General features: G+C 40.8%; 2 protein-coding genes across 2 annotated transcripts; both read left to right on the top strand.

Annotated features, from left to right (window-relative positions):
- The first annotated feature begins 81 nt into the window (after positions 1 to 81).
- cbwd (COBW domain containing) lies at positions 82 to 23,621 on the top strand. The gene is made up of 16 exons (XM_083783225.1): positions 82 to 359; positions 596 to 693; positions 4,044 to 4,130; positions 5,469 to 5,565; positions 6,814 to 6,905; positions 9,057 to 9,116; positions 9,430 to 9,467; positions 11,708 to 11,754; positions 12,305 to 12,391; positions 12,597 to 12,641; positions 13,347 to 13,403; positions 16,992 to 17,046; positions 20,514 to 20,582; positions 20,952 to 21,017; positions 21,444 to 21,570; positions 22,807 to 23,621. Exons 2-16 carry the CDS (start codon positions 597 to 599, stop codon positions 22,878 to 22,880), a joined length of 1,098 nt encoding a protein of 365 aa, XP_083639351.1. The 5' UTR covers positions 82 to 359; position 596; the 3' UTR covers positions 22,881 to 23,621.
- A 1,857-nt stretch (positions 23,622 to 25,478) lies between these two features.
- Positions 25,479 to 26,525, top strand: foxd5 (forkhead box D5; the record flags this gene model as incomplete). The annotated part of the gene is made up of 1 exon (XM_083784383.1): positions 25,479 to 26,525. The coding sequence occupies one exon, from the start codon at positions 25,479 to 25,481 to the stop codon at positions 26,523 to 26,525; it is 1,047 nt and encodes a 348-aa protein (XP_083640509.1).
- Positions 26,526 to 26,739: the final 214 nt, after the last annotated feature.

The following is a 26,739-nucleotide window of genomic DNA, read 5'->3' as shown; positions in this document are numbered from 1 at the left end:
GTGCAACTGGGAGAGGAGGACGAACATAGCACTCTGACGAACACGAACCACATACGAACGACGCTATGCTACATCTACAAAGTTAGTTTTGATAGAATGCATTGGCCATTAATTTATACGAAAAGTGTTGTATTGTCTTCAAGTCGACAACACTCGAAATGTACTGCACAGCATTAGCACGTGGCACGTGCTGCAGCTATTCTCTGCCCCATGCAATAGGCGGAACCATTGTTGCCACTTCCTGATTTACACGGAGCTGTGGGCAGTGCTGCACAGTGTCCAAATTTGATGCATAGTGCATTATTTTAAGTACCACTGGATTATCTCTGATTCTTCTGCATTCGCTGCCATTGAATCGGGTAAACGATTGAAAGCCCTCGTAAATTATTAAATTATTAATCGCTTAAACGTGTTGTCATACCCGTTTCGTTAATGCAAGTCTGAATTGTGCACATGTGAAAGCTGTTCTGCTTTCTATTGCTACCAGAGTAGTTGCTACTATGTCGAACTAGCTATAGCTAATAGCTATTACCATGGTGTCATTCAAATCCTATTACAGAATTGGTTGATGTTGTGTTAATGTGTGTCCATCTAGCATGGATGGCGTGGTGATGGAGGAGGAGGATGACTGCCCAGAGCTGGTGCCCATCGCTACTGAGCAGATACCTGTCACCATCATTACTGGATACCTTGGTAGGAAACAGAGTTGGCCAGAGTTCAAGCCATGGACCAATCTTTAAACCAGTGTTAATTTTGTTGACTAAGACTAAATTAGACAAAAACGAAATGGTATGTTATTCAAAAGACTAAGACTAAATACAAATATTCTGAAAAAAATAACACTGCCTTAAACCAGCAATACTGTAAAGTCCCCACTAGTGTAATTTAACTCAGTGTACAGATCCATTTGGTTCCATTTTTACATGCTCAGATGCTTTGTTACAAGTAGATGGACCAACACTGAGGTGTGTACTCTTGAATTAATGTCTGAAAAAATGGCTACTAGATAGAACAACAATGGCTATTACTACTACAACACTACTGGTATGTTGATCTGCATGTTCTTAGAAAAGTCTATGGGATATCATACAAATATTTGAATGACATTTACAGAAAATGACTGTGTCAACATGATTATACGTAATAAATAACGTGATAATACTAGGTCAATACAAATAGTAGGCTGAAGCTTAAGAGTGACACTGGGTGCTGTAAATGCCTTGATAAGGCACATTAATTAACCCATTTCCAATCAGGGTATTGCTCCAAAATATAGGTTTTCTTGACAACAGCTCATGATTGAATCCAGATAATTGTTGGTCAGGAAGTCCTTCCCCCAATTCCCTCTATTGAATGGGTTCAGAGTTCAGACCACACTATTCTTGGGTAGGAAACTGCTCATTCTACAAAAAATGTCAGCCATAAATCACAATCACAGACTGGCCTAATCTGCTTGCTATGGTGGTATCGTTGTGTCTGCTAGGCAGTGGGCAGGATAGGATTTCTTCATTACATTCATGGCCCTTGCCTTAACCAATTAAGACCTGAGGCGAATTATACAAGTGCCTTCTAAAACCGTAGTTGTATTTGACCATCTGGAAATTGTTTGAACCAGTGACCCCTGGTTCTTTTTAAATGTTCAAAATACAAGCTCGCAGCAGGGCACAAAGTGATGCTTTCTCGGTTGTAATGGGTTAATAACAAATCCATTGCTTAGCTCCCTTCCATATGTATACACACATATGCACACATACATGCTTGCACACACTTGGGGCCTGTTTCACGAAACTTGGATTAACTAATCCAGGATTTAGGCCAAACCAGGCTTTTTCAATCCTGGTCTTTACAGCCTGGTTTATTCCGTTCCACTAAAGCCAAGCGAGGCTCAGAATTGGCGGATTTGGCGAGCCGGGATCAGCAAGCCTGGCTGAATAGATAGCCTGACTTTTTGTCTCTAGACGCATTCTGTAGAACACAGATTTACTGATCCTTCTTCTTCATGGGGTATTATGGCAGTTTGCATCCTTAATAGTTGCATTACTATATCTCAGTATCTTTACTAATCTATTCAAGACTTACTGATACAAGGACTTAAGCTTCTAAAATAAATACTGCTGCTGTAATTAAAGAGAGAACATACTCTCAATAGTGGATAGACTGAATGATTAACTACCCCAAAAATATAGTTTACATTTTACCACTACTATTAACTTAAAACAGAATTATTAATATTGTAAGCATAATGATATTGTCGCATTGTGATATTTGGCCATAACTCCCTCCTCTGAGGGAGCTACCTTTGGGGAAGGGGGTTGTTGTCCAGACAGGGGCCAGACTGGTGAACTGTGGGTCATGGGTTCAATAGTGGGTGAAACGTTACAATGGTCATATGTTGTAAAACAATGAGTAATGGTAATATTTAGTGGTTTTCACTTTTACAAAAAAAATATATATAATATAATATAATATAATATAATATAATAATTCTTCTTAACCGTGCACTTGCACGACATCAAACCTATTCTGGGGAACATTCACCAAAAGCAGCTGACAAGCTGTCATGATGTTGTGCAGCCTATATATTTTGGTTATTTGATTTTATATAGTGCTTAAATTAGTCCTTTAATGCAGACCGATACAAATAAGGTAACATAAACCCATAATAATTGAATAAGTCTGGAAAATATCATTGGTTTGTGATCAGTTTGACTGCTTAAATTAAATAACTCAGAAACTACAAAACATTTCAAAGTAAAAAGTTCTAGGTGAAAGTGATTTTTTGACATGCCACTATCTGACTATGAATGTCTCAAATTTGAAAGCACTATATTTCTAAAACTATGAAACATTTCAAAGATTCCTTTTCAGGCAAACATGTCCACCGTAAGATGAACCTAAATAGGTTTGAATGGGGTTTCTAGGTGTAAGTATGTAGGACTAGTAGCATGCCAAAGTTTGTGCTATTGCCATCGAGAATGCATTGGGTGTTTAATGAACAGTAAAGACATCAGGATTAGGTTAAACCTGGCTGTTAGCCTGGTCCGGAGCAGGCTAAGTCCAAAGCATTAGTTTCCATGGTAACTAATGTAGCATCACTTTCATGAAACCGAATCAAGCCTCAACATATCCAGGTTAACTTGTTAAATTAATCTGGCAAGATTAACCAGCTTTCATGAAACCGGTTAATCGCTGATCCAGGATATATTAAGCCAGGATATGTGTTAAATCCCGGCTTAATCTCTAATCCAAGTTTCGTGAAACAGGCCCCTGGTCCCACTTAAAACACAGATTCTTCTAGCCACTCCTATGCCCATCTTTGTGGGTTTGTGTGTACCCTACCCCATACCGATGATTTGGTTGGCGGAGCAATGTCAATGTGTGCTGTGTACCCCATAGCGATGATTTGATTGGCTGAGACACCTGCAGACACATAAATCTGGCTCCTATAGCCAGCTTTCTGTGTGTGTGAACCACGGAATTGAGGATAAAAAAAAGAGAGGGCAAAAGTGAATGGCCAGAGAAAAGTGAGGACGCCAAAAGTGATTGGCCGGAACGTGATGATGTATGATAAGAGCGCCCCTCGCCCTCACTTCAAACAAGTGTGATTTTTTTTTAATTTACATTCATTTTATTCGTCTAGTTATGTCTAGTTTCTAGTTATTGTCCTCTGCCTTAAGTTGTATTATGTCATTTATATACTGTTATTTTCTGCTTGGTGTATGTTTTATTGAGGGGCGCTAGACCCTCCTATGTCCAGCTTTTAGTGTGCAAACACAAACTTTGTCCTACACAAACATTAAATATCATTGACAATGAATGGACAAGTTTGAGTTTTCGTGTAAAGACAAACATTGCGTAACACAAACATTGAAGACGAAGGTTAGGACGCAAATTCTGATAGGCCGGAATGAGATGGTCTATGATGATGTACGATGATGCCCCTCACTTCACACGGGTGTGATTTTTATGTTCCTGTCTTTCTCAAATTCAGTCAAATTTACATTTGCAAAAAATATCTTCTTAAATGTTTATTTATTTTTTAGGGGCAGGGAAGACTACACTGTTAAACTACATATTAACAGAGAACCACAACAAGCGAATTGCTGTGATACTCAATGAATTTGGAGAAGGTAAGGTCTATGTTTTTGTTGTTTTATAGATTATATGACAGCATTGTGCCATCTTCCTCTACTCCATGACCATTTCCAAATAGTGCATGTTTTAATGTTACACAAACCAGGAGATTTGTCATGGTCCTTGTAGTTTTTCCACAGCTTTCCACTAGAGAGCAGCAAACCAACACTTTACATGGAAACCAAAGTGCCAACATCTCATAGGCATTCATGTCTTTTGGTGGGCAGATTTACAGGGAGGTCCTGGCCTAAACTTCCCTAAACCGATAAAGCTCTCATAGTGCTGCCGCAGAGGGAAAAAAACGTTTGTCCAGAGAGCAGCCTACTAAACCTACACCAGAAAACATGCCAGGCAGCCAGCAAAAGCTCTTTAAGGTTTTGTAATCGGCACTAATGCTGAACACTTTAATCGAGAACATCAAATAGAAAATGGACCCAGAGAAATGTCCCACATTATTTGAAGTAGGCTACTGCTGGACAGCTGTCCATTTGTCCAAATGAACATTCTATTGGGGGTCAATCCCTGATTCCCTGCTATAGTATCTTTATCTTGCTGTTTGTTGAAAGACTTCTCTCCGATTCAGACACGCCTGAGATGACCTATGTTGACTGGGTTGCCTGAACTTGAAACCTTTCTCATTTGAAAAATAACTAGAAACGATTTGGATTACAATGACATTATCAGGGTTTCAACTTTTTTATCAGCCTGTTTTTTTTACGTATTACTTATTGTTTGTGGTTCAACCACTCCCTTACGGAGCTATGTGTGTGGGTGGGTTGCTGGGTGGCTGGGTGGGTGCGTCTGAGCACGAAAACAGCATGGTTGTTTTTCACCACCTGTGCGCAACCTAACACACACGCACATATTAACTGTATATATGATGATTTCAGGTGTACCAGTACAGTAACAGTACAGTACAGTAGAGGGTACAGTAGAGGGACCCCCACACAGTAACTCTGTCATTTCTCAACCGTTTCGGACGCGGGGCGGCTCGCCGGAACCGGCCCGGCCCCCTGGGCATGTTCCCGGGGGTCTGGATATTCTGGGGACCCCCACACGGTAACTGTCATTTCTCTACCGTTTCGGACGCGGGGCGGCTCGCCAGAACCGGGCCGGCACCCTGGGTGCGTTCCTGTGCGTTCCCCCCCTCCCCCCGGCGACCCCCACGCGGAGTTGCACCACTCACTTCACACAGGATTTTTACTCATTTGTATTGCCTGTTGTATGTTGGTTGATCTTGTAAAAGTTGTGACAAAAACATTATGTACATCTAGCTAGCCTATCTGAGTGGTGCACTGATATGCTTAAAATATATGATTGTCCACTGCCTACAGGTAGTGCCCTGGAGAAGTCCCTGGCAGTGAGCCAGTCTGGAGAGTTGTATGAGGAGTGGTTAGAACTCAGAAATGGCTGCCTCTGCTGCTCGGTCAAGTATGTGTCATCACGGTCATGGCCAGTTTATAGCCATTATTTAATGTCAACATTTCACAGAGAAATACACAGAAGACACAGAGTCACACTAGATTATTGATCTCCTCATATCAGAACAATAGGTTTAGATTATTTTTTTAAAAGATAACAATAATGTGTACTGCTCTGCCAATAAGGCATGAATGCTTGGTTAGGGTAATTATTTTGCTATAAACTTCAGGCAATACTAGTTGTCAAGCAGTACCGGAAGGTGTCCTATTTGACACCGGGGTCTAAAACACTTCAGATGTATAGATACTGTACATTGGATAACATACTCTATCATACAGATTGATTAGAATAACATTTTATTCATTAAGATTAGTTCTGATTTGTGGCTTTAAGCAAGTACCGTAGGTTACACAGTGTAGCCTGTAATAGACCATGTAGTAGGGGTGTGCTGAAATATTGATATTGCAATATTTGTGGATACTTCCTCACGCGGGAAATAATCGATACACCGCCGGCACATATCGAGAATGCACTGTTCATATAAGCTGCTTTGATATTATAGGAAATAGCCTACCATATATTTAATTTTTATTTGCATATTAACTTGTCATTAGCCTAACTGTAGGCCTACTGGCCTAGATACAGATATTTGAATGTGCAATAAATAGGATGGAGTCACCACAGTACTGTAGTAGTATATCTCAGTTGAAGTTGAATGTCTAAGAGGCTAAATATGTAATTCACAATTACAGATTGTCAGCATTTCACCTACTGTATGTATGAACACGGTAGCCTAAAATGTGTTGTGTACAGTTCTTTGAATTAAAATAAGACGTTCTTGTGAGAAAACAGTGACTTAAACCTTAATATAAAGCTTATCTAAATCGTACCATAGGTGCTGGAGGGGGGGTCAGAAGGGTCTGAATGTCTGTCTGTATTGGGGAATGACTGGTCTATTTATTTATTTTTTCCGACCGGCGCTGGTAGTCTCTCTAGCGCGGTTCCCATTTTTTGCGCAATCGTTGGTGTATATTGGCTGCCTGCATGCTTCCCCCCCACCTCAAATAATAATGTCCCCGTACTTTTTGTTGTTCCGATGGCGCCACTGCATTGTACTTCATAAATGACACGTGACATGTGTTGTATAGTATACTACGTACAGCATAATATATGTACGTGTCTCATGAATGATCCAATGGTCAACCGTCCAACTCAATCTATTTATTATAACTTATGGTTGTTTCTATTTCCTCTTAGGGACAATGGTCTTAAAGCCATAGAGAACTTAATGGAGAAGAAAGGTAAATTTGACTACATCCTGTTGGAAACCACCGGTCTAGCTGATCCAGGTAATTCACATGTAGTGAAAGTACAAAACAAATAACTTTGGATAAAATACAAATCAATGCTGCAGTATTTTCTATGCATACCTGGGTGAAAGATATGTGTAAAAGTTCAAATTGTTACCTAATTATTCCCTAACTTGTGTGTGTGTGTGTGTGTGTGTGTGTGTGTGTGTGAGGTGCTTTTAAAATGCACCATTTTAGAGAAGGAGGAAGACGGGGAGTACATTTCCATTCCTTAGTACAATCGTTGTCCAATGTCTAACTCTAAATTGCCATTATATCTAATTAAAGTAAAGGATTATTTGACTTGACCCTTGACCCTCTACTCCTGGTCAGTGCTGCCACTTTACATTAATCAGAACAAACAAATGCCCAACAAATATTGGCTGCTAGACAAGGACTCACTAGTGAGTATGTTGTTACTTGTGCTTTGTAATTAGACTTCACAAAACTAGCTAACTCTTAACTCTCTAGATCCAGATCTGTGTTGCGGTGACAAGGCCAGGTTAAGGGAATATCCCAGCAGCTTATTTTCATCAGAGCAGTCAGAAAAACTATCAAGCCATTTTGTCTCCCAGGACTGAATCAATAATAGGGAACACGCCCTGTGACGATTGGGGCGCATCGCCAAGTGACAGATGTCAGGAACCTGTGGCACGGGCAGTCACGCACCACTTGGCGGCATAGACAGGAAGCAACAGAACACGTTCAGACTGGGACTTGGTTCACTTTTCTGTCATGTCATTGGCTGAGACAGGCTCGTTATTGGCAAGGACAGGGCTGTCATTGGCTCAGACAGTCTTGTCGATCATAGTGCTCCCAGGGGGCTTGCCCTTCCAATTCAGGATAGGACCAGATGAGTTATGTGAGAGATGCCACTCAGAAACTGTGTTTTCATTACTTGCCTATCAAATATTTACAATACCTTTTTTATTCTCGCTTGACGGTTTGACAAAAGTGCATTATGTGAACAAGCTGGGGCTGGTGTGGTGACATAGGGTCTTGGAATAACCTCTTCCACAGGAAAATGGAAACAAACCAAATGTACCAGTGGGAGAAAAACAATTGAAAGATTCTGATATTAGTTTTATCTGTTCCAAGGAGTTTCAAGTAGAATACATGCATACAATATTTGTGACCCCTGCTAGTGGGAGACGCAGAGTGTGAATGCCAAAACGTAAGGGTGAGTTTGGTTTAGAGCAGTGGGCCATGAGGATATTGCAATTATGTTGATAATATATGATGATAATATAATGTTTATCATATACAAAATCATTCCTTTAAATCCTCATTAATTCCTCATTAATCCAAGACAACAGAATATTTTTCCTCGCAGCATATATTAAATGATTAAACGGACATTTATGTAACTTGTTAATAACACCCAAACAATATCGCTCAATCTTATGACCATGTACAGTGAATATAGTATCCCTCTTCAATCTTACACTTAACCAATTTTGGGCGGGAACCCCAGAATAGGGGTTCATATGGTAAAATCTATTGAGTCAGACAGAAGAGGGGAAGGGTGAGTGAGTGGCTGTGACAGCCATATTACAATGGTCACATCCCCTTTTGGTGCTTTAGCTATTGAAAAATAGCAGATCTACAAGCTCATAGCGAGCTTGTAGATCTGCTATTTTTGAGAAATCGAAGAACGACTGACATAGAAACAGCTTTTTCAGAAAACTCAGGATTTAGATTTTTAGAATCTGATCTCAGGTCAAAATGGCTTAAGATAGAGGTGATATGTAGATAGATAATTTAACTGGTTTGGTAAGTGGTGACTACCGTGGTGCATTGGTAAAAATGGAGAGGCTGCTTCTTCTCTTGGACTCGAAGGCTAGGTGAGATCTGTAACCTGTGTATGGTTCTTAGCTGACGCACAGAAAGGTTTTTGGCATTTTCAAATATTTCACACCAAACCTGATGTCTTTCCCATTTCCTCTTAGGAAAGTGGTGGTTGAATGTATCTGAGTTACTTCACCTAATATGCTCCGCAAATGTGTTGTTGTGATTGATTACACATAATAATAGTGTTGATACTTAATAAGTAACACTTTTATGGGAACATTCCATATTATTTTTTTAAACGACACCCAAAAACAAATCCACACTACATGTCAGTGCGTATGTCTTCATTGCCTTTTGCAGGTGCTGTGGCCTCCATGTTTTGGGTTGACGCTGAACTAGGCAGTGACATCTATTTGGATGGTAAGATGTTTGCAGTAGCATCTTGTTGGTGTAGTTATTTTTTTAACGTGTTTGTGTGTCTATGAGAGGAGTATGAAGAATCAACAGCAAGTATGAGACTGTATGAGAAATGTTTGGGTACCCCTGCATTATGCTGATGTTTCAGACCTGCAGTCCCAAAGTGGAATTTGCTAAAATAACTTGGAGAAAGTTGCTTCGACAAACCAAAGTCCAAAAGGCTGTTGGAGTTCATAACAAAGTACAGGTTCTGTAAGTGCCCTGAACGCTCTTGTCACTAATAATAACATGTATTCACTTATTCTTCTGTTCATAGGCATTGTTTCTGTCATTGATGCCAAGTATGGAATGCAGGTATGATAATGAGTCTTAAAGGTGATGTTGAACTTGGGTAGAACTTTAGATTGTGTGTATGATATTATAAGTCCAGATATGCTATGTTTTATACTAGCAAAGTAGAACATTTTGCCCGCATGTAAGGCTAGGGTTAAGTTTCTGGTATATAATTTTACCAACTATTTTGTTCACTTATGGATGCAGCAGTGCTTGTCTTACGCAGGTACTGGAGATCAAATGTTGTTGTACTATTGTAAGTGGAAAAGCCATTAATTGTCCTCCTGGCTGTTCCAGTGTGTGTGTTCCACCAAAGGTCAACATTGCTTTAGTTTAAAGCTGTCTTAATGTTTTCTAATATCACTTGTAACTGCCAAGTTGAAGCAACTGTAGGGCAGGCTGCTGAACTCATTGTACTGCTGGTGTGAACTAACCCCCGCCCAGAGTGCAAGATAATATTATGTGCACACCCAGCCATCCTCAGTGCAGAAATAGTTAAGAGAAACAGGGCAAGTGACACCTGGGTAATAGGCTACTAATTTGAAGGTGTCAATGCTTGGTAAGGCGACACATTTCTGCCTCTGTCCTCCTCAGAGAGATGGAGAGTAGGGATGCACCGAAAGGGAAATGCTTGGCCAAAACCAAAACCGAATACCGACTATAGGAAACAGTCGGCCGAATACCGAATATGATTAATACTATATATCTTTTTTTCCTACCATTGCTGTCATGGCTGTACCTTAAAGCTACCTGATTTATGGTCAAATAAATGGTTATGGCAAAACTTAACTTAAATAATAATCACTATTATGGGTCCATAAAACATTTTTTCAGCTCTTTTGAATGCATTACTTGTATACACTATTCAGTGATATATTTTCTGCCTATTCGGGCCGAAACCAAATAGGCCGAAAAAGACATTTTCTGCCGAATATTTTCTGCGGCTGAATATTCAGTGCATCACTAATGGAGAGAGAGAGAAAGAGATGGAGCGAGTAAAAAAGTTAAAAGAACGATAGAGAGCAATTTAGGATGATACCTAGTGAAGGAGTAATTGATATCTGAGATGTGACCATTGTAATATGGCTGTCACAGCCACTCACTCACCCTTCCCCTCTTCTGTCTGACTCAATAGATTTAACCATATGAACCCCTATTCTGGGGGCCAACATTTGGCAAAGATAGCTGCTCTACATCATGTGGCGACAGTGGCGCTTTGTGAGCCTGTAGATTTTCCGCTATTTTCCGCTAAGATATTTAGCATAGAAGGGAAAAAGGAGGGATTCTAGTAAGGAGCCCTGGGGGACTCCAGTCAACTATGAATATAGGGTTAAAGAGCACTTGAGCCCTTGGCCTCAAACTCAATACGAGGCCTTTTGTCTCAGAGTTCACAGGTTTGACTGTAGAAGGAGCAAAAAAGAAAGCAGTCTTTTAGTTCTTTTCCATTTACATGGAGGAGGAAGCAGCAGAGATGCATTGGGTGACAGATTGATGTTTAGGGATCAGGATCTGGGGTAAAAACTCCTCTATCTGTTATTACATATTTAACTGGCAGGCAAACACTGCTCAGTGCTCACGGGAGATGAGACAAACAAAATGGAAAAGATTATATTTTGTATTATTGTGTGGGTGTGGGTGGAGAGGGGGATTCAAATGTTTGGTGAGTCACTTATACTCCTGAGACTCAACATAACCCTATCTGTTGTAAAAATGTCTTTTATCCATTTATCTCTTGACATTTTTGTGTAGACTTAAAGCTGCTATAAGCAATAATACGTCACATTTTTAACTACCTTTACATTTTTTGTATTCAGACAGCCAGCAATGGGTAAAACGCTCCCCAAAACATTTTAGTCTCTGTGACACATCTAGGGGTCATCTTGGTCGACCCATCTTGGTCGATTTGCCTGTGTACTTACTTCCTGATTGGTAAGTCATTACGACCGGGTTTTTTTCTAACAAAGGCAAAGCTTCTAGGAACATCTTTGAATGCAGATTGTGGCCCCTAGATGTGTCACAGAGGCTACATTCTTTGGGGGAGCGTTTTACTCATTGCTGGCTGTCTGAATATCCACAAAAAAAACGAAAGGTCATTCAAATTTTGACATATTATTGCTTATAGCAGGTAGAGGCAAAAAAGCATAGAAGTTGGGTTTTGTTGGATGAAGGCCCCACAGGGTCCGCTCAAAACGGTCTCCAATGTCAAGTCCTGGCCGTTTTGACTTCATGGAACTCAGATCCACTCTCTCCTCTCCCTGTAGCATCTAACCGAAGAAAAACCAGAAGGACTGGTCAATGAAGCAGCCAGGTATTCTGTCTGTCTGTCTAGTATGATCTACGCCCCATGCCCCCTTGCGTCTTCCCTGCATGGCTTTCTGTCTGTTTGTCTGCCCTCTACTGTGCCATTTTGTTTCCAGCAGCTGCTTGGTGTTGTTGCTGAGCAAATACCAGGATGATTAAGGACCAATTAAAGCCCTTTCCCACTGGCATGAAATGCCTGTCACATGACCTTTTGCACTTTGTGCCTTTATTTGTGTTTTCACTTCTAAACTAAACAGTTTGCCATATGACATTAGCATGTATTGCACTCTGCTAGCCCACCTGTATACAACACACATACACACTTTGAGGTTGGGCCCAAAGGGTGGTGAAATGTTTGTTTTGTGGTGCATTAGAATTCTGGCATTGACCAGTGATCACATCTTGGGTACAAAGAAGAATAACATATGTATGCCCTTGGTTGGCACATTTCTTTTATTTTCATTCTATTTTGATAGGATCTCAAGTCAACTGTTTTTCTGTCACTGTATTTTGAATACCACAAAATAATCAGAATGTTGAATGTGCTGTCATTTCAGACAGATTGCTGTGGCTGACCTAACCATCATCAACAAGACAGATCTGGTGAATGAAGATGAGCTGGCTCAGCTCAAAGACACTGTCAGGTCAACATCACATACTTAATAAATACTGCATGGCTTTCAGGCTTACTCAATTACGACAATGCTTTTTAAACTCCAGTTTCATATGATCACATTGAAGTAAGACATTAAAATCTTTAAAGGCAGGAGATGGAATGTGGGGTTAGGGTTCAGCCTCCGTTTGTTATCTAAATATACTAAAAGAGAACATTTGGTTCTGTCACTCCAGGTCTATAAATGGCATCGCTAAGATTCTAGAAACCCAGAAATCAAGGTAAGCTCATATTTTCACCAACAAAACATATTGATATGGTAAGATATGTATTTTCTCTAGATAAGTTCCTGTCTTTGTTCCGTGTAACAGATGGCCACCCTGCCGTGTGCTGCTTTAGCTCTGATCTTTTTTTTAGGCATGACCTTGCATGAGAGACACCACCTAACTGCCCTTACATACTGAGCTAACGCTAACACAACACACCATGCTGTGGTGTCTCTAGTTCCCCAGAATGCTTTACTTTCTACTAGTCCACCTTTTAGCTTGCAGCCTAATTCATTGTATATTTCTGCATTATGGTATGTACTAGCCTACTAGGTGTGCTCTTGTGTTAGAATGTTGTGTGTTATGAAGTCTTGGTAGCATCTGCTGAACACAAACACGGCTCTCGGTATGTATCAAAGGCTTGGGTGTGTTGCTGCTCTCCTCTGCCCCATTGGGAAAGTTCAGAGCAGGGTGAAACAGATGAAAGATGCAGTGCAACGAGGGGTTAATTAGAAAAACGTTCATGTACGTAGCTCTGATTTCAGTCAGCGGTTGGTGGTTTCTTTTAACGGACCAATTACATTTTCCAGAAGTCCAATAGATTTACATTAATTCATATAGGTTCATATGCGCTTGTGTTAATTTTTGACAAGTGCTAAGTCCCAAATTTATTGTTACTCATCATGTTTTGTAAATTAACCTTTGACCGTTTCTCCACAGGGTGGACCTATCTGAAGTTCTAGATCTGCATGCCTTTGACAATAAGAATGGTGCAAAGTGAGTGTCTTATGTACAGTGTGACTCAAATAACAATATATATATATATATCGTTTTTCACAGACAAGGCCAACTCCAACCTTTATTTTATATAGATGAAGTAGTTTGATTGCATCGGTTTTACTTTGAGCTACATGGTTGAAATGTCAGGAATCCAGTCTATTCCAATTAGCCAGTTTTCCAGAGAAGCTTGCGGCTTACAATGGGAAAGTGAAAATAGACAGGCAAAACTCTCACATTTTAACCAGCCATACGATGGTCTAGACTCTAGAGACTATAGAAGAAATGTTGAGACCTCTCTCATACAATCTAAAGCTACCTCCACATAGCACTGACGGTCAGCTGTCGGCCAGTTTGAAACCACCGTCGGCAGGAGACTCCCGATGGCAAGCTCCCGTCGCTTGCCGTCCATATTGCCTTATCGACGCGTCAGAACCCGTTGATGAAGAACCGAACATGTCCGGTCGGTTGCCGATGTCGGGAGCGACGGTATCCATGTTGTAGTGATGAGGGGGGGGGGGGGGGGGGTAAATTACTCCACTGTAGAGTGGGCTTCTAGTCTGCTCGTCATGGTGTAGTCAGCCCTGGTGTGAACTCTCAATTAAACTCTCAATTAATATATATAATACCAATCAATCAACTCCAGATAAACTCCAACTTGTTTTGGTGAGAATCTCCTAGCTATTTTTAAAAAGAATCATGAAAGCAAGCCCAAATAAGAAACTACACTTCAGAAATAAGCCCAAACTATAAAGCAACAGGCAACTATGAATAGGAAGCTATGTTACAAGAAAACCAGCCCAAAGTCGCTTATAATAAGCAGACCTGGTAACACTGCAAACCAGCACTGCTGGCTGCTTTCTGCAATTTGCATGGGAGAAAATAATGTTTTGTCGTCAGACTGATTTCGTGCTGATAAAACAAAATGCCAGTCTGTTGCAATCTGGCAGTTTTAAGTAGTCTTTGACTAGTCTGAACAAGTTTGTTTGGTCTGAAGTCACATTAAATTCACCATCATCTCCTGTTCTAGTTCATCAGAGCTGCAAATCAGACGGAAGACGGAATGTGGGTAATGTTCGTGCCGCCTTTGAGCTGGCAGCGAAGTGAGTCCCAGAGCTGAGTCGACATCTGTGTAAAACAGGGTTTCTCAAAGTGGCTGCCGTGACACAGGTTCAGGGATCCTCAATACTTTATCCAACGTTCCTTTTCGATCTACACCAAATCTCTTTGACCAAAAAACAGCAGATCTACAAACTAGCAATGCTGGCTGGGGTTCTGTTCTTTGTTGGTTAAACATCTAGTATAAAGTTATTTTCAATCTGTCCTAAATGGAAACTCATCTCTCATACTTTCCTTGTGACATACTGTATCTTAGGGGGAAATATTTGCATATTTCCGTACCATAATCTGAAAAAATAAAACTATGTCATTCCGGGGTGCCATGGATGAAATTGTTTACAGCCATGGGTGACCTGAGACAAAAAGGTTTGAGAATCACTGGTGTAAAAGGCACAGCTGACATGGCAGGACAAGTGAAGTCCACCCACCGTTGTGCCTTTAACACCTCCCTGATTTTCTTCAATATTTATCCTCAAGTCCTTGAATGTATTTCTGTTTGTACAAACATGTTGCTTGCACAAACCTGCTATTGTAGCATTGCGCATCATCAACATGTCATCCCTCACAAGCGTTCATCGCCGCGGTGGGGGTTGGGGGGGGGGGGGGGTCATGAAAGAATGGGCGAGAACCAAATCAGTCCTGACCTTACAGTGGCAACAACAATAGATTTCAATCAATTACCCTAAAAAAGGCTTTGCCTAAGTAAACAACCAGCTCAATGGCCTTGTGGAGTGTCTGTCCTGAGATTGCGAGGTCGGTGGTTCAATCCCTGTCTGAGTCATCCCAAAGACTATAAAAATGGTACCCAATGCCTCCCTGCTTGGCACTCGGCATCAAGGGTTGGATTGGGGGTAATCAGACCCTGTGACATATTAGCGTCATGTCCTGGGGATATATGGGCTACATGGCCTGGGAGTCGTTGGTTCCCAAGGATACTTAATTTAATAATAATAAATAATACAATCTCTTGAGTCAGTATTTTGATAAATAAATGTATAAAGTCTACTGGTAGCCTCTCAACGCAGAACGCTTGACATGTTATACTGGCAGCCTCTCAACGCAGAACGCTTGACATGTTATTTAAGATAATCACCAGCATTAATGACCACTCTTCTTTGCGCCGTTAGTGCGGGATCTCTGGCTTTTGATACTGTCGTTCTCCACGTTACTCTCTTAATTAACGGACTCCTCTATAGAACGTCCCCATGTCATGCTGCACAGGGGAGGTCGCTATATTGTAACCCCTGTAGAATTGCAGTCTAATGAATGGAGCATCAGTGGTGTTAAAGCTCTCTTTACACACGCCCCCAGCCAGTGTCTCTGAGCCCAGCTGTGGAGGATTAGAGCTGTGTGTGTCCACTGGCTCCTGAGGAGGCTCCCTTGTCCCCGCAGATAGCCCCCTTCCTCCCCCCGCCTCCCGTGCTTTTCAGAGCCCAGGCCCCTCCTCCTGGGAACCCACACTGCTTGTTTGAAGCGGCCCCCCGCCGCTCTGCCTGTGTGGTACTAACAGCACATAGGACTCAAGCTGCTGGACATAACGTTTGGCCTCCTTGTGAGGTCAGCGAAAAGGAGGGGTGGGGCTGCATTGCTTACAGCGTGTGGGTGGTAGTAGGTTTATTTTTTTATGTTTTAATTATTAATTTTCTGAATCGTCTTCATCCACAGTGCCATCATCATACATACCATTACAATGTGCATGACACAAAAAATATACAAAGATAATAAGGATACTCCATCGTCCAACTATTATGTATGGAGGAATGCACACAGACAAGCTGCAAACATAACATGAATGGTCAAAGGTTTTATTGCATTACAGAGTTTCTATGCAGACAGTGTACTCACACAGACCTCAAACAAAGCCAATAAAAATGGTTTCATAGCATCCCAATCCCAGTTAGCGTTTGCTGCATACATACAAATGCGTACAGGCTAATTTGAATCATTAGCATTGTTGCTGTAGGCAACACCCATTGTTCTAGGTCCGAGAACTTTTAAGCCAGATGAAGTAAACCTTTTTTGTTCATTGAGTTCAATGGGAATTTTTTTTTAATCTTTTCTATAACCCCTAAAGTCCCTACAGGACAATATGTAATATAAATGGCAAAAATTCATCAAGGGCAGAACTTTCTAGTATAGACTCAGAAATTACAAGTGTGCAAATGGATTCCCACATGAAAAAGAACGAATACATGAAGAATTCAAGACAGAATTCATTTCCTCGCGGCTCGCGAGGAATCCGTGCAACCACACTTGCAATTTCCCAGAATTGCACTTTTCTAGTTTTAATGCATTCTACACAGTAGATGAATGAGATTAGCAAAGCCTGTAAATGCAACATGGATATCAGTTTTATTGTTATGTCATCATGTGAAGAAGTGGGTGAAATTAGTTTTTGTGCAAGTGTGAGCCTCTTGAGTGACATGGAGCAAAGAGTATTGTGTAACGTTTAATCCTCTCTGTCCTCAGTTTAACAGAGAAGATGCAACTAATAGTGACGAACACAAGACCACATCTTGACAAGGTATCTTCAGTATATTTTGAATTAATAAGCTGTTTTTCCTGATTTGATTAATTTCAGAATTCCCTTGCCCACACAGGAAGATAATGCCTTCTCCTGAGGCTAAAATCGTGTCTTTCATTCCCTTGAGCCATGACACTCTAGTGAAACCTCCCCACCCTCCTTTAGTTTTTTGTGTTGAGATCGACCTGAGGCTTTTGATGTTGTCTTGTTACACGACAAATGGGTTCAACCTGGGTCATATACATTGAATCACTCTCTGTTCTTGGCATCACTTGGCTTACTGCGTTGGCTAGACAAACAAGTCTTTTGGCTAGACGTTTGTGGTTTACAGTCATTTGAATTCAGCTGTCATAAATGCTGCTCTTAAACTATTGTGTCACGCTGTACTGTTGTTGTAGCTAACAACAGAACATGACTAGAAGTGTTGATCTACCATGGGAAGTTAGTTGGATGGATTGGCCTGTAACGACCACAGGGGTAATTCCGTTGTCATGGCAGTACTTTAATTATGAAACAGGACAGATATAGAGTTGTATTATAGAGTTTTATTAGGATCCCCATTAGCTGGTGCATAGCAACAGCTAATCTTCTGTATCTAAGATACAGAAAAAGAGAGTAGCTGGGGTCGCACTTGGAAAGATTCTGCTTTTGATGACTAGTTTTTGAATTTTGGCGTGGTGTTAGGTACCAAAGGAGATTCAAGTGCAGGGACCTCAGCCCTCAGCACTTAAGACTGCCCAGGATTTGCATGTTGTATGATCTATGAGCAGGTACAAATTAAGTAGTCAAAGTGCACCAACAGTATATCAACAGCATTAGTAATATTTACAGTATAAATATAGTCAACGTTTACTTAAACATTCTGTCTCCACATTATGATATAAATATGACTGTGGTATATGACAATCCACAGTGTACAATGAGAAATATATCTACATTACATAGCCTCATGGTATATAAGTTGGTGTAATACTTGAAGAAAATGTCATTACACAGTCACATGAATTAAGCCTTTATTCATCCTTCATTAACTAATAGTGGCTAACTTATCACACTAAAGTAAGCCACAGCAGCTGTACAGTTGTAGTTTTATCACAGGATAAGGGGACATGTGAACTGTTTGAGAGGGGTGTGTTGGTAAATAAGGCATTGTTATCCATTTTCTCCTGGTCCCCTTTCCCGCATGGGGTTTAACGCTTCCTCATTCCCCCTTACCTCCCCTCCTTCCCACCTCCCCACGTTGCTCTTTTCATGTAAATGAGAATGCTGCTTTTCTGTTGTTATACCAAATAAAAAGGAAGCGTGTAACCTTCACACTTCAACACAAAGCCCCAAATATCTGCAAAGTGCCCTTAATGTTTTAAGGAAGTGTGTGTGTGTGTGTGTGTGTGTGTGTGTGTGTGTGTGTGTGTGTGTGTGTGTGTGTGTGTGTGTGTGTGTGTGTGTGTGTGTGTGTGTGTGTGTGTGTGTGTGTGTGTGTGTGTGTGTGTGTGTGTGTGTGTGTGTGTGTGTGTGTGTGTGTGTGTGTGTGTGTGTGTGTGTGTGTGTGTGTGTGTGTGAAGCAGGCAGATAAGGATGGGTGTCAAAGCTGGTTTTTAAGGTGCTGAGTAGATCTGTGGTTTTTGACACATTCATTGACAAACTCATCAATGGCGTTGGACGCGTTTAACTGTTTTTATTTTTTTAACCATGTTTCAGTAAACCTATACTAATCCCGATTGGATTATATCAAATTCAATGATCAATGCCATCACATTTATGATGAGATAGTCAACACTTTATCTTGTTTATGGTGCTCGCCTAGTCGTCAACTACTGTATGTCCAATATTGACTTTTTTGCCAATATTCCGATATTGTCCAACTTCTAATTTCCCATTCCGATATCAACCGATACCGATATATGCAGGTATTTTCACCAAAAGTCAACTAATTGTCAGATAACAACACTTCAACCACCCAAAATATTTTCCTGCTCACTTCATTGGCTAGAAATCACTGATGCTGGTCTAGTACTACAACAAGGCAACCAAAGGTATGGCACTCCCATACCTTCAAGACACAATCCAACCATAAAACACCCTGGACAACGCTCCACATATCCTAGACTCTTCTCCCTCCTGGGTTCCAACCTGTGGAATAAAATTCCCATTAGGGTTACAACAATTAATCAAACTAATTGATTTAATCAATTATACAAAATTACAGAGAAATCGATTTAAATAATAGATTTTGGCGGAAAAATGTGTATGTTTATCAAACATACAAAACACATCGCAATGCAATTTTGTGAGCTTGTAGATATGCTGTTTTTGTGTGACACTGTTGTACGACAAAGTATAAATATAGAGGATTAATCAGACTAATGATTAATTGATTATAATTTTAAAAAATCACTTTTTTGTGTCAATTAAATTATACATATAAATCAAAAAAGTAATGGACAAATGAATCGCTAAGATAAATGATAGTTGCAGCCCTGATCCTTTGCACTCAGAACTCCAGACTCACTCCCAATTTTCTGTAGTCTGAAAGACAGTGACACACCTCTCCAGAGACTGCATGTAACTCATTGACAAATGATAACGTGTTGGGCAGTAACGAGTTACTAGTTACATATTACTGTAATATTATTATTTTTCCCAGTAATGAGTAAAGTAAGTTATTACTCTGCCAAAACAGTAATATTATTGCTATTTACAAAAATAGCACATATTACTTTATTGTTTTGTTGGCTGCCGTTTGAAAACATTTAATTTAAAAGATAGAGAGAGATTGTGCATTATTATTTTATAGCCTTTTTGGCTGATTGGTGACTCTTCTTCTTAATATTAGTATTCAAACAATTGGATTCAGCTCTAAAAGAAGCTGACTAAACAGATTGTGTTGTTGTACATTCCTTTTTTTGCGGGTGGGGGGGTGGGGAGGGGGGGGGGGAGTAATACCGGTATGTAATATTATATAATATCAACAGTCTGTCTCAAAAAGGTCAGAGTCTGTTGCTTTATTTTATTGTTTGTTATTTATGTATACAATATATACTGTCTGTTTTGAGATGCTACAGCCATGTGTGTGCAGTTCAGATTGTTGATTTGTTGAGTTCAGTTTGGCTGATTGTAGACTTCTTATTCCAATGAATTGGATTCAGTTGTAAAAGGAGCTGGCTAAATAGATTGTGTTCTTTTGTGGGTGGAAGGGGCCCGGGTGAAAAGTAGTATAAAGAAAATTATGTACCGGTAACTATATTACTCTTGATTCCAAGTGATACGTTTTTCTAATGAGTAATAAGTAAAGTAAACATATTACTCTCCTAAGTAACATTAAACACTAAACAAGACTGTGAATTATTTGCTAATTGTAATGTTCCCAACCTGGGAACTGTATGCAGCTAAATTGTTTTCATTGCACAAAATGACTTCCATAGAAAGCACTCGACAATGAGGCCCATTATGTTTTGTGTGATCCTCAGAGTATATTGACAGCCACATTTGAAGTTGCTGGAGATGTTTCAGAAGATGTCTTGAACACTTTCATCCAGGTACTATACATCTCTCCACTCTGTCATCACTGATTTGTTCTATTCTTTTCCAAAGTCCTTTTGACTCTTATGTAGGGCGACCATTTTTCAAGCTCTATAAAAGTAGCGTAAATCGCCAATCTACAAGCTCACAATGCTTGTAGATCTGTTGTTTTGTTTGGTGTTTTCATCAGAACAGAGTTTAAATGCCTACACCTATGTAAGCACTCATAACGTGTGTTATTTTAATTGTGGTGAAAACTATTTGGTAGTGAATGTAAGTACATTTTACATATTTGTTGGGACTCGCGAACTGTTTGACAGAACACTCGTTAATGATTTGTTCTATTGTTATAGTCCTTTTGACTCCTGTGTTCCTACTGTTCTAAGAATCTCTTATGGGAGAAGACTTTCAAGAACAAAGCAGGACTTCCCATGAACATCATTCGGTTAAAGGTACAGTAGAACTCTGATTATCAACCTTCTTCATTTCAAGGACCCCAATACTCTAATTTTGATCTTTTCTTGTTATATCTGGGACTCCATTCGACACAGGAAAATCCTCTGTTAATTTAACTTTGAACGGAGTTTAAAACCTATATGGGCCCATTTGGTTCCTAACGTTCAATCATTTACCTGGGGACCCCCTGCATTCCTGGCCCCCATGTTGAGGACCAGTGCTGTGATGAGCACAATGGATTGAACTGTGACAGCAGTGGCCAGTAACGACTGCTTTATTATCTGCATTAATCGGTTGAACTGCTCAATTCCGGTAGGTTAATGTGTGTGTGTGTGTGTGTGTGTGTGTGTGTGTGTGTGTGTGTGGGTGTGTGGGTGTGTGGGTGTGTGTGTGTGTGGGTGTGCGTGCGTGCGTGTTCCCAGGGTATACTATCAGTGGAAGGTAAAGCCCACCAGGTAATGCTTCAGGGGGTCCATGAGTTGTATGAGCTTGATGAAACGCCAGAGATTTGGGGAGAGCAACCAAGACTCAACCGACTAGTCTTTATAGGTACCAACACACTTCTGTCACATTAATCCTGACTCATCTCATCATATATTCGGTATACAACTATGACTATTTATTTTTTTCTTTTAGAGATTGTTGGATACACCTCAGTGTCGCAGTCCCGCCCCCTTTCATGACGACAACAGGCCCAGGAAATAATTCCCCATGCATTTTTCCCATTTCAAAAAGCATATATTTAAAGATCTGTAAGCCTCGAACAAAGCCAACTCGGATTGTGACAAATCATGACAACAAACACAATTTTTGGGGGCAAACAAATAATTAGAAAAATAAAAACACTTTTTGTTGTTTTTCTTCTTTGTAATTATTTGTTCAGCCCAAAATATTGTCTTTGTTGTCATGATTTGTCACGATCCGAGTTGGCTTTTTTCAAGGCTTACAGATCTTTAAATAAATACTTTTTGAAATGTCTATGGGGAAAATGCATGGGGAATTATTTCCTGGGCCTGTCGTTTGGTCATGAAAGGGGTCGGGACTGCGACCCTCTATTGGCTGTTCTGTAATCTGACATGTACAATGTAGCATTGAAGTGTAATTATATTTCTGCCAGTTTTAAAAGAATAAAGGTTAATAAACAAACTTGTAAAAGATACACAACCATCATCAACTTCTACTTCTACCCCGCAATTATTTGGCATGTATGCAAAATAAACTTTTCACAGTGTGGAAAGCTCTCCATCCCTCCATGTAATGGACATCTACTGCTGTTCCAATTAACCAATTAAACCGTATACATCGTTGACCTGGGTCTCCCAGGGGTCTATCCTTGGCCGCCTCCTTTTCCCCCTCTCTTCCACCTGAGCTTGCAGATCTGCTGTTTGTGGAATGTTCTGCCTATTATGAAATTCCCAGAATAGGGACTATTGGGTTATAAGTGGTTAATTAATAAGCTGGCTCGTTATATATGACATTTGCATTTCCCCACTTATAGCATCAATTCCCAGAGTTTAGCTCGGTTATTCGGCACTGATTCAAAAGCCATAATGCTGTTTGGCGCTTGCTGCCTTACGATTCTCTCTTAAACCATTTTGGGCGGGAACCCCTTTTGGTGAGAAAACTGTCAGGATGTAGAAGACATTTTTAGAATCTGATCTCAGGTCAAAATGGTTAATAAACGTATAAACATGATTCCTCACACAGGCTGTATGTACTGTCTGTGTTGTCATCTCATCTGGTGTTTTGTGTTACACGACACTGTGTCCCCTTTCTCTTCTGTAGGTAAGAACCTGGACAGGGACATTCTACGGGAGCAGTTTATCTCTACCGTGGTACAGGCAAAGAACAGAGATTAGATGAAACCTCCCCACTCTGATTCTCATGGTAAACTCAAGAGTTGATCCTGGACTTAACTACCATCAACAAACCTGGGACCGTTTTGACAGATTTTACTCCAGTTTTTCGTCTCCGTTAAGCTTGGTGATTTTTAGACTAGACTAGAGTATGGAGATACTATGTAGTAGAATAATTGTGTGATAACTAATAAAAAAAATCTCAGTCCATATACAAGACTTGCATATTGAAAACGGTATTATGGCTGTTTGTTAATGATAATTTTATAATAAAACCTTCTCGGCCATGCAGGGAACATATTTTTATCAGTGATATTCGGTATTTGATTGAGCTAATTTCACAGAGCCAAACTCCCTAATCCATAGCTATACTGTGTGCGGACTATAAAGGTCCCTGCACACTGCTGCGTTTTTCCAATTTTTTTTTCTGCCGTTATTCTGAAAAATAAATGTGTCCAAGGACCTTTAGTCTTGATTTACAGCACTATCCACCGTATTAACCCATTTTGAGCGGGAACCCCTTTTGGTGTTGCATACATTATGTTATAATTTAGCTATTGAAAAATTGCAGATCTACAAGCTCATAGCGCGCTACCGAATGGCGCGCTATGAACTTGTAGGTCTGCTATTTTTGAAAAATGAGATGATGAGACTATGTTGTTGCAATATAGTTGCATTTCAAATTTGGCACAAATGTTTTATTTTCAAATGTTTTTTGGCTTTAATAAACCACCTTGTATGTTTAAGTTATTAGAACTGATTGTTTGTGCATCTTTCTGTGGTATGCTTATTTTATTTTTTGTCATAACAGATTATATATATATAAATAACCTGTTGTTGGTGACTACTCTGGGCTATCAGCATGACAATTGGAGATTGAATGGCTTTGTGCTATGTGTTAATCTAACCTAGTAATACCACCATAGTACTTCACAAAGACCTTACATTTCCTAAAGTGCATTTACACCTTAGTTTTTATTGTTTTTAAGACAATACCCCTCTCTGTCAAAATTCACATCTCCAGCAATAGCACCTTTACTGGAAAGTGTTGGAAACTCACTTTGCTGGAAACAGTTCTAAGTTTCATTCAAGGTTCATTATAATAATGAATCTCAAAAGAAACTTAAAACTGTTCTTAAGGCATTTCTTATAGATTTTATTGCTCATGGAGATCATTAGTAACATATGGAGCATTACCGTTACATGAGCAAGGTATGAATTGTATATTGATTAATGTGTTTTTATATTTATTGGGTACACTGTCAATCTACACGACAAAATTGTGTTGTTTTTTGTTTGTTATATCTTAAACTGATGCATCTGTTTTGTCAATCGACTCAGGCTTACTAGCACACATGAGTCAGGTGAGGAAATGGGTGGGATTTTCCCATCGTAGTCATTTGTAATGGAGATGAATGACTATGGACGATCTATGTATTCTCGCGTTGGAACGTTTGCTTTGAGGATCACTTTGGTCATTCAGCCTGGCCATAAACCTGAGCTGATCCCCGTAGCCCTGAGCGCACTGTGCAGCTGGGCCGTTTCCTATTCGATTCTAATGCTGATCGCCTCGTTAAGGCGGCTATAGTCCCCTTTTCTCCCCAGGCCGCGGGGAACCGGCCACGGCCATTTTCATGGTCAGGCCACCTGCGGGCATCCAGAGGTGGCAAACTAAACGAAACCGCGGGGTTCCTCGGGGGAAACGCTCAGTTTCTTATCAGGGGTTAGGTGTGGTGTTAAAACTTACCAGCGCATCCCATCTCCAGCCGCGCTACTGTGCTGCTGAGCCCAGGTTTCTAAAACAGGAAATGTTCCCATGTTCAAAGCACATCCTACTACATTATGCTTGAAGTTGAAATGTTTATCAAAGCAGCGGCATAATGTGGGCAGATCTGCAGTTGTTTTTTGTAGGCCTACTTGGTTTACCCCACGAATTATTATTATAGTTGTTTTTCTTTCTTCTTCTTTTCTTTCATTTATTTAGGCTATATATATTATTGGTATTATTATTATTATTATTATTATTTGATTGATTGGTTGATTGAAATATTTATTAACAGTTTGCAGAATTACAGTACATTTCAAGCACAAACTCAATACAACTCAGTTCTGTTACTAGGCCCTATTCCTACATTTAACATTTGGGAATAGGCGTAAGTGTTAAAACTTTGGACATAGCCTGCCCTAAACATTAGAATATAACACTGCATATAGCCTAATACCATTCTGAGATCTGTAAATTTAAGGGATTGCATAGATAGACTATTTAGCATTTTGAGGATTCCCCTACAGAAGCCCCCCCCCCCCCCCCCCGCGCGCACGTTGTTTGTCTGCTGTAGCTCCCTGCGGCGACAGTCTCCTCTGATAGGTTGTGAGGGTGAATGGGGATGGCCTGCAGGGCAACAGCTTGTACCCCTATAAAGCCAGACCTCTGCAAACTCCAGGCAATGAGAAACTGAGAACGGGACAGTAGTACCTTCATTTGATTTCGTGCGCTTTTACGCACATTTATGCGAGCTTATAGCATATAGCTTTTTACGCACAGCAAGCTTTGGAACTTGGAAGTTTTACGCGCCATTAATAGTCAACGCTTAATTGGTCATGACGCTCTCCAGTGATGAAACTGCACACCATGCCACCGTGTCTTCAGAGGACGACGATATTGACATCATGGGAGAGGACGAGCCTGCCAACGGCCAGCTGTATCGGAAAGAATGCGCCACGGACCCGGGTTCCTCCGCCGAGTCCGGTGCTGAACTGGACTGTTCCGAGTTCGACTCCTCCGAAGAGAACAGCTTTTACGCAGACACGCCACTGTCCAGGAGACCCCAGGACGCGTCGGTGAAGCCCCCCTACTCATACATCGCCCTCATCACCATGGCGATCCTGCAGAATCCGCTGAAGAAACTGACGCTGAGTGGCATCTGTGATTTTATCAGCAACAAGTTCCCTTACTACAGGGAGAAGTTCCCTGCGTGGCAGAACTCCATCAGACACAACCTGTCACTCAACGACTGTTTCATCAAAATTCCAAGGGCACCTGGCAACCCGGGGAAGGGGAACTACTGGTCGCTCGACCCTGCCTCGGAGGACATGTTTGACAACGGCAGCTTCCTCAGGCGCAGAAAGCGGTTCAAGAGGAACGAACCCGAATTGAGCAAAGACGGACTTATGTTTTACCCGAACTTTAATTGCTATCGATCATACGGGAGGCCGTATTGTGTCCAGGGCCAGGCACCTCCGACGGCACCCCTTCGATACATGCCACTTCAAGAGGGCATCGTGCCATTCCCTTCCTCCTACCTACCTTACCCTGGTGGTCCCAACAGCCACGGGACCGACCGTGACTCCAGAGACTTTGCTGTTGTGCCCCTTTGCACAGCAGCACCCCCCGCAGAACCGAAGGCACAGGCAAAGTGCTCTTTCAGCATTGACAGCATCATGAGCAAATCAGTTCGCACCATTCCACATAACTCGGATCCCCAGCAGAGGTCTTTTAACTATGGTCAACATCTCTTCGCGGCTCCCCCGGCCTGCTTGGTTCCGAGTCTTCTCCAGGCTTCTGGAAGTCCATTCTGTCCGCCGTCAATGCTGAGCACTGCTCCTTCAATACCAGAACACTTCAGACTGGCTTACCCACGCTGTTAAAGACACTGCCAATAGCATTCACATTTGATAATGTGATGATGATTTCTGCGCATTTCTTAGAGAAGTGGTTAATAATTGCATGTTATTTATGTGCCTACATTGACGTTCAAGTTATTGATGGAACTATAATGTAAATATGAGATTGATAATATATTTGTGAATGTCTGACGACTTTGAACGTAATTTTTGTGTCGTTCCAACCTGTCAAAATAAA

Source organism: Protomyctophum parallelum (genome assembly GCF_964188405.1).
Source record: "Protomyctophum parallelum genome assembly, chromosome: 15".
Classification (NCBI taxonomy): Eukaryota; Metazoa; Chordata; class Actinopteri; order Myctophiformes; family Myctophidae; genus Protomyctophum; species Protomyctophum parallelum.
The sequence above is the reverse complement of the archived record's forward strand: the minus strand, read 5'-3'. Positions and strand labels throughout refer to the sequence as shown.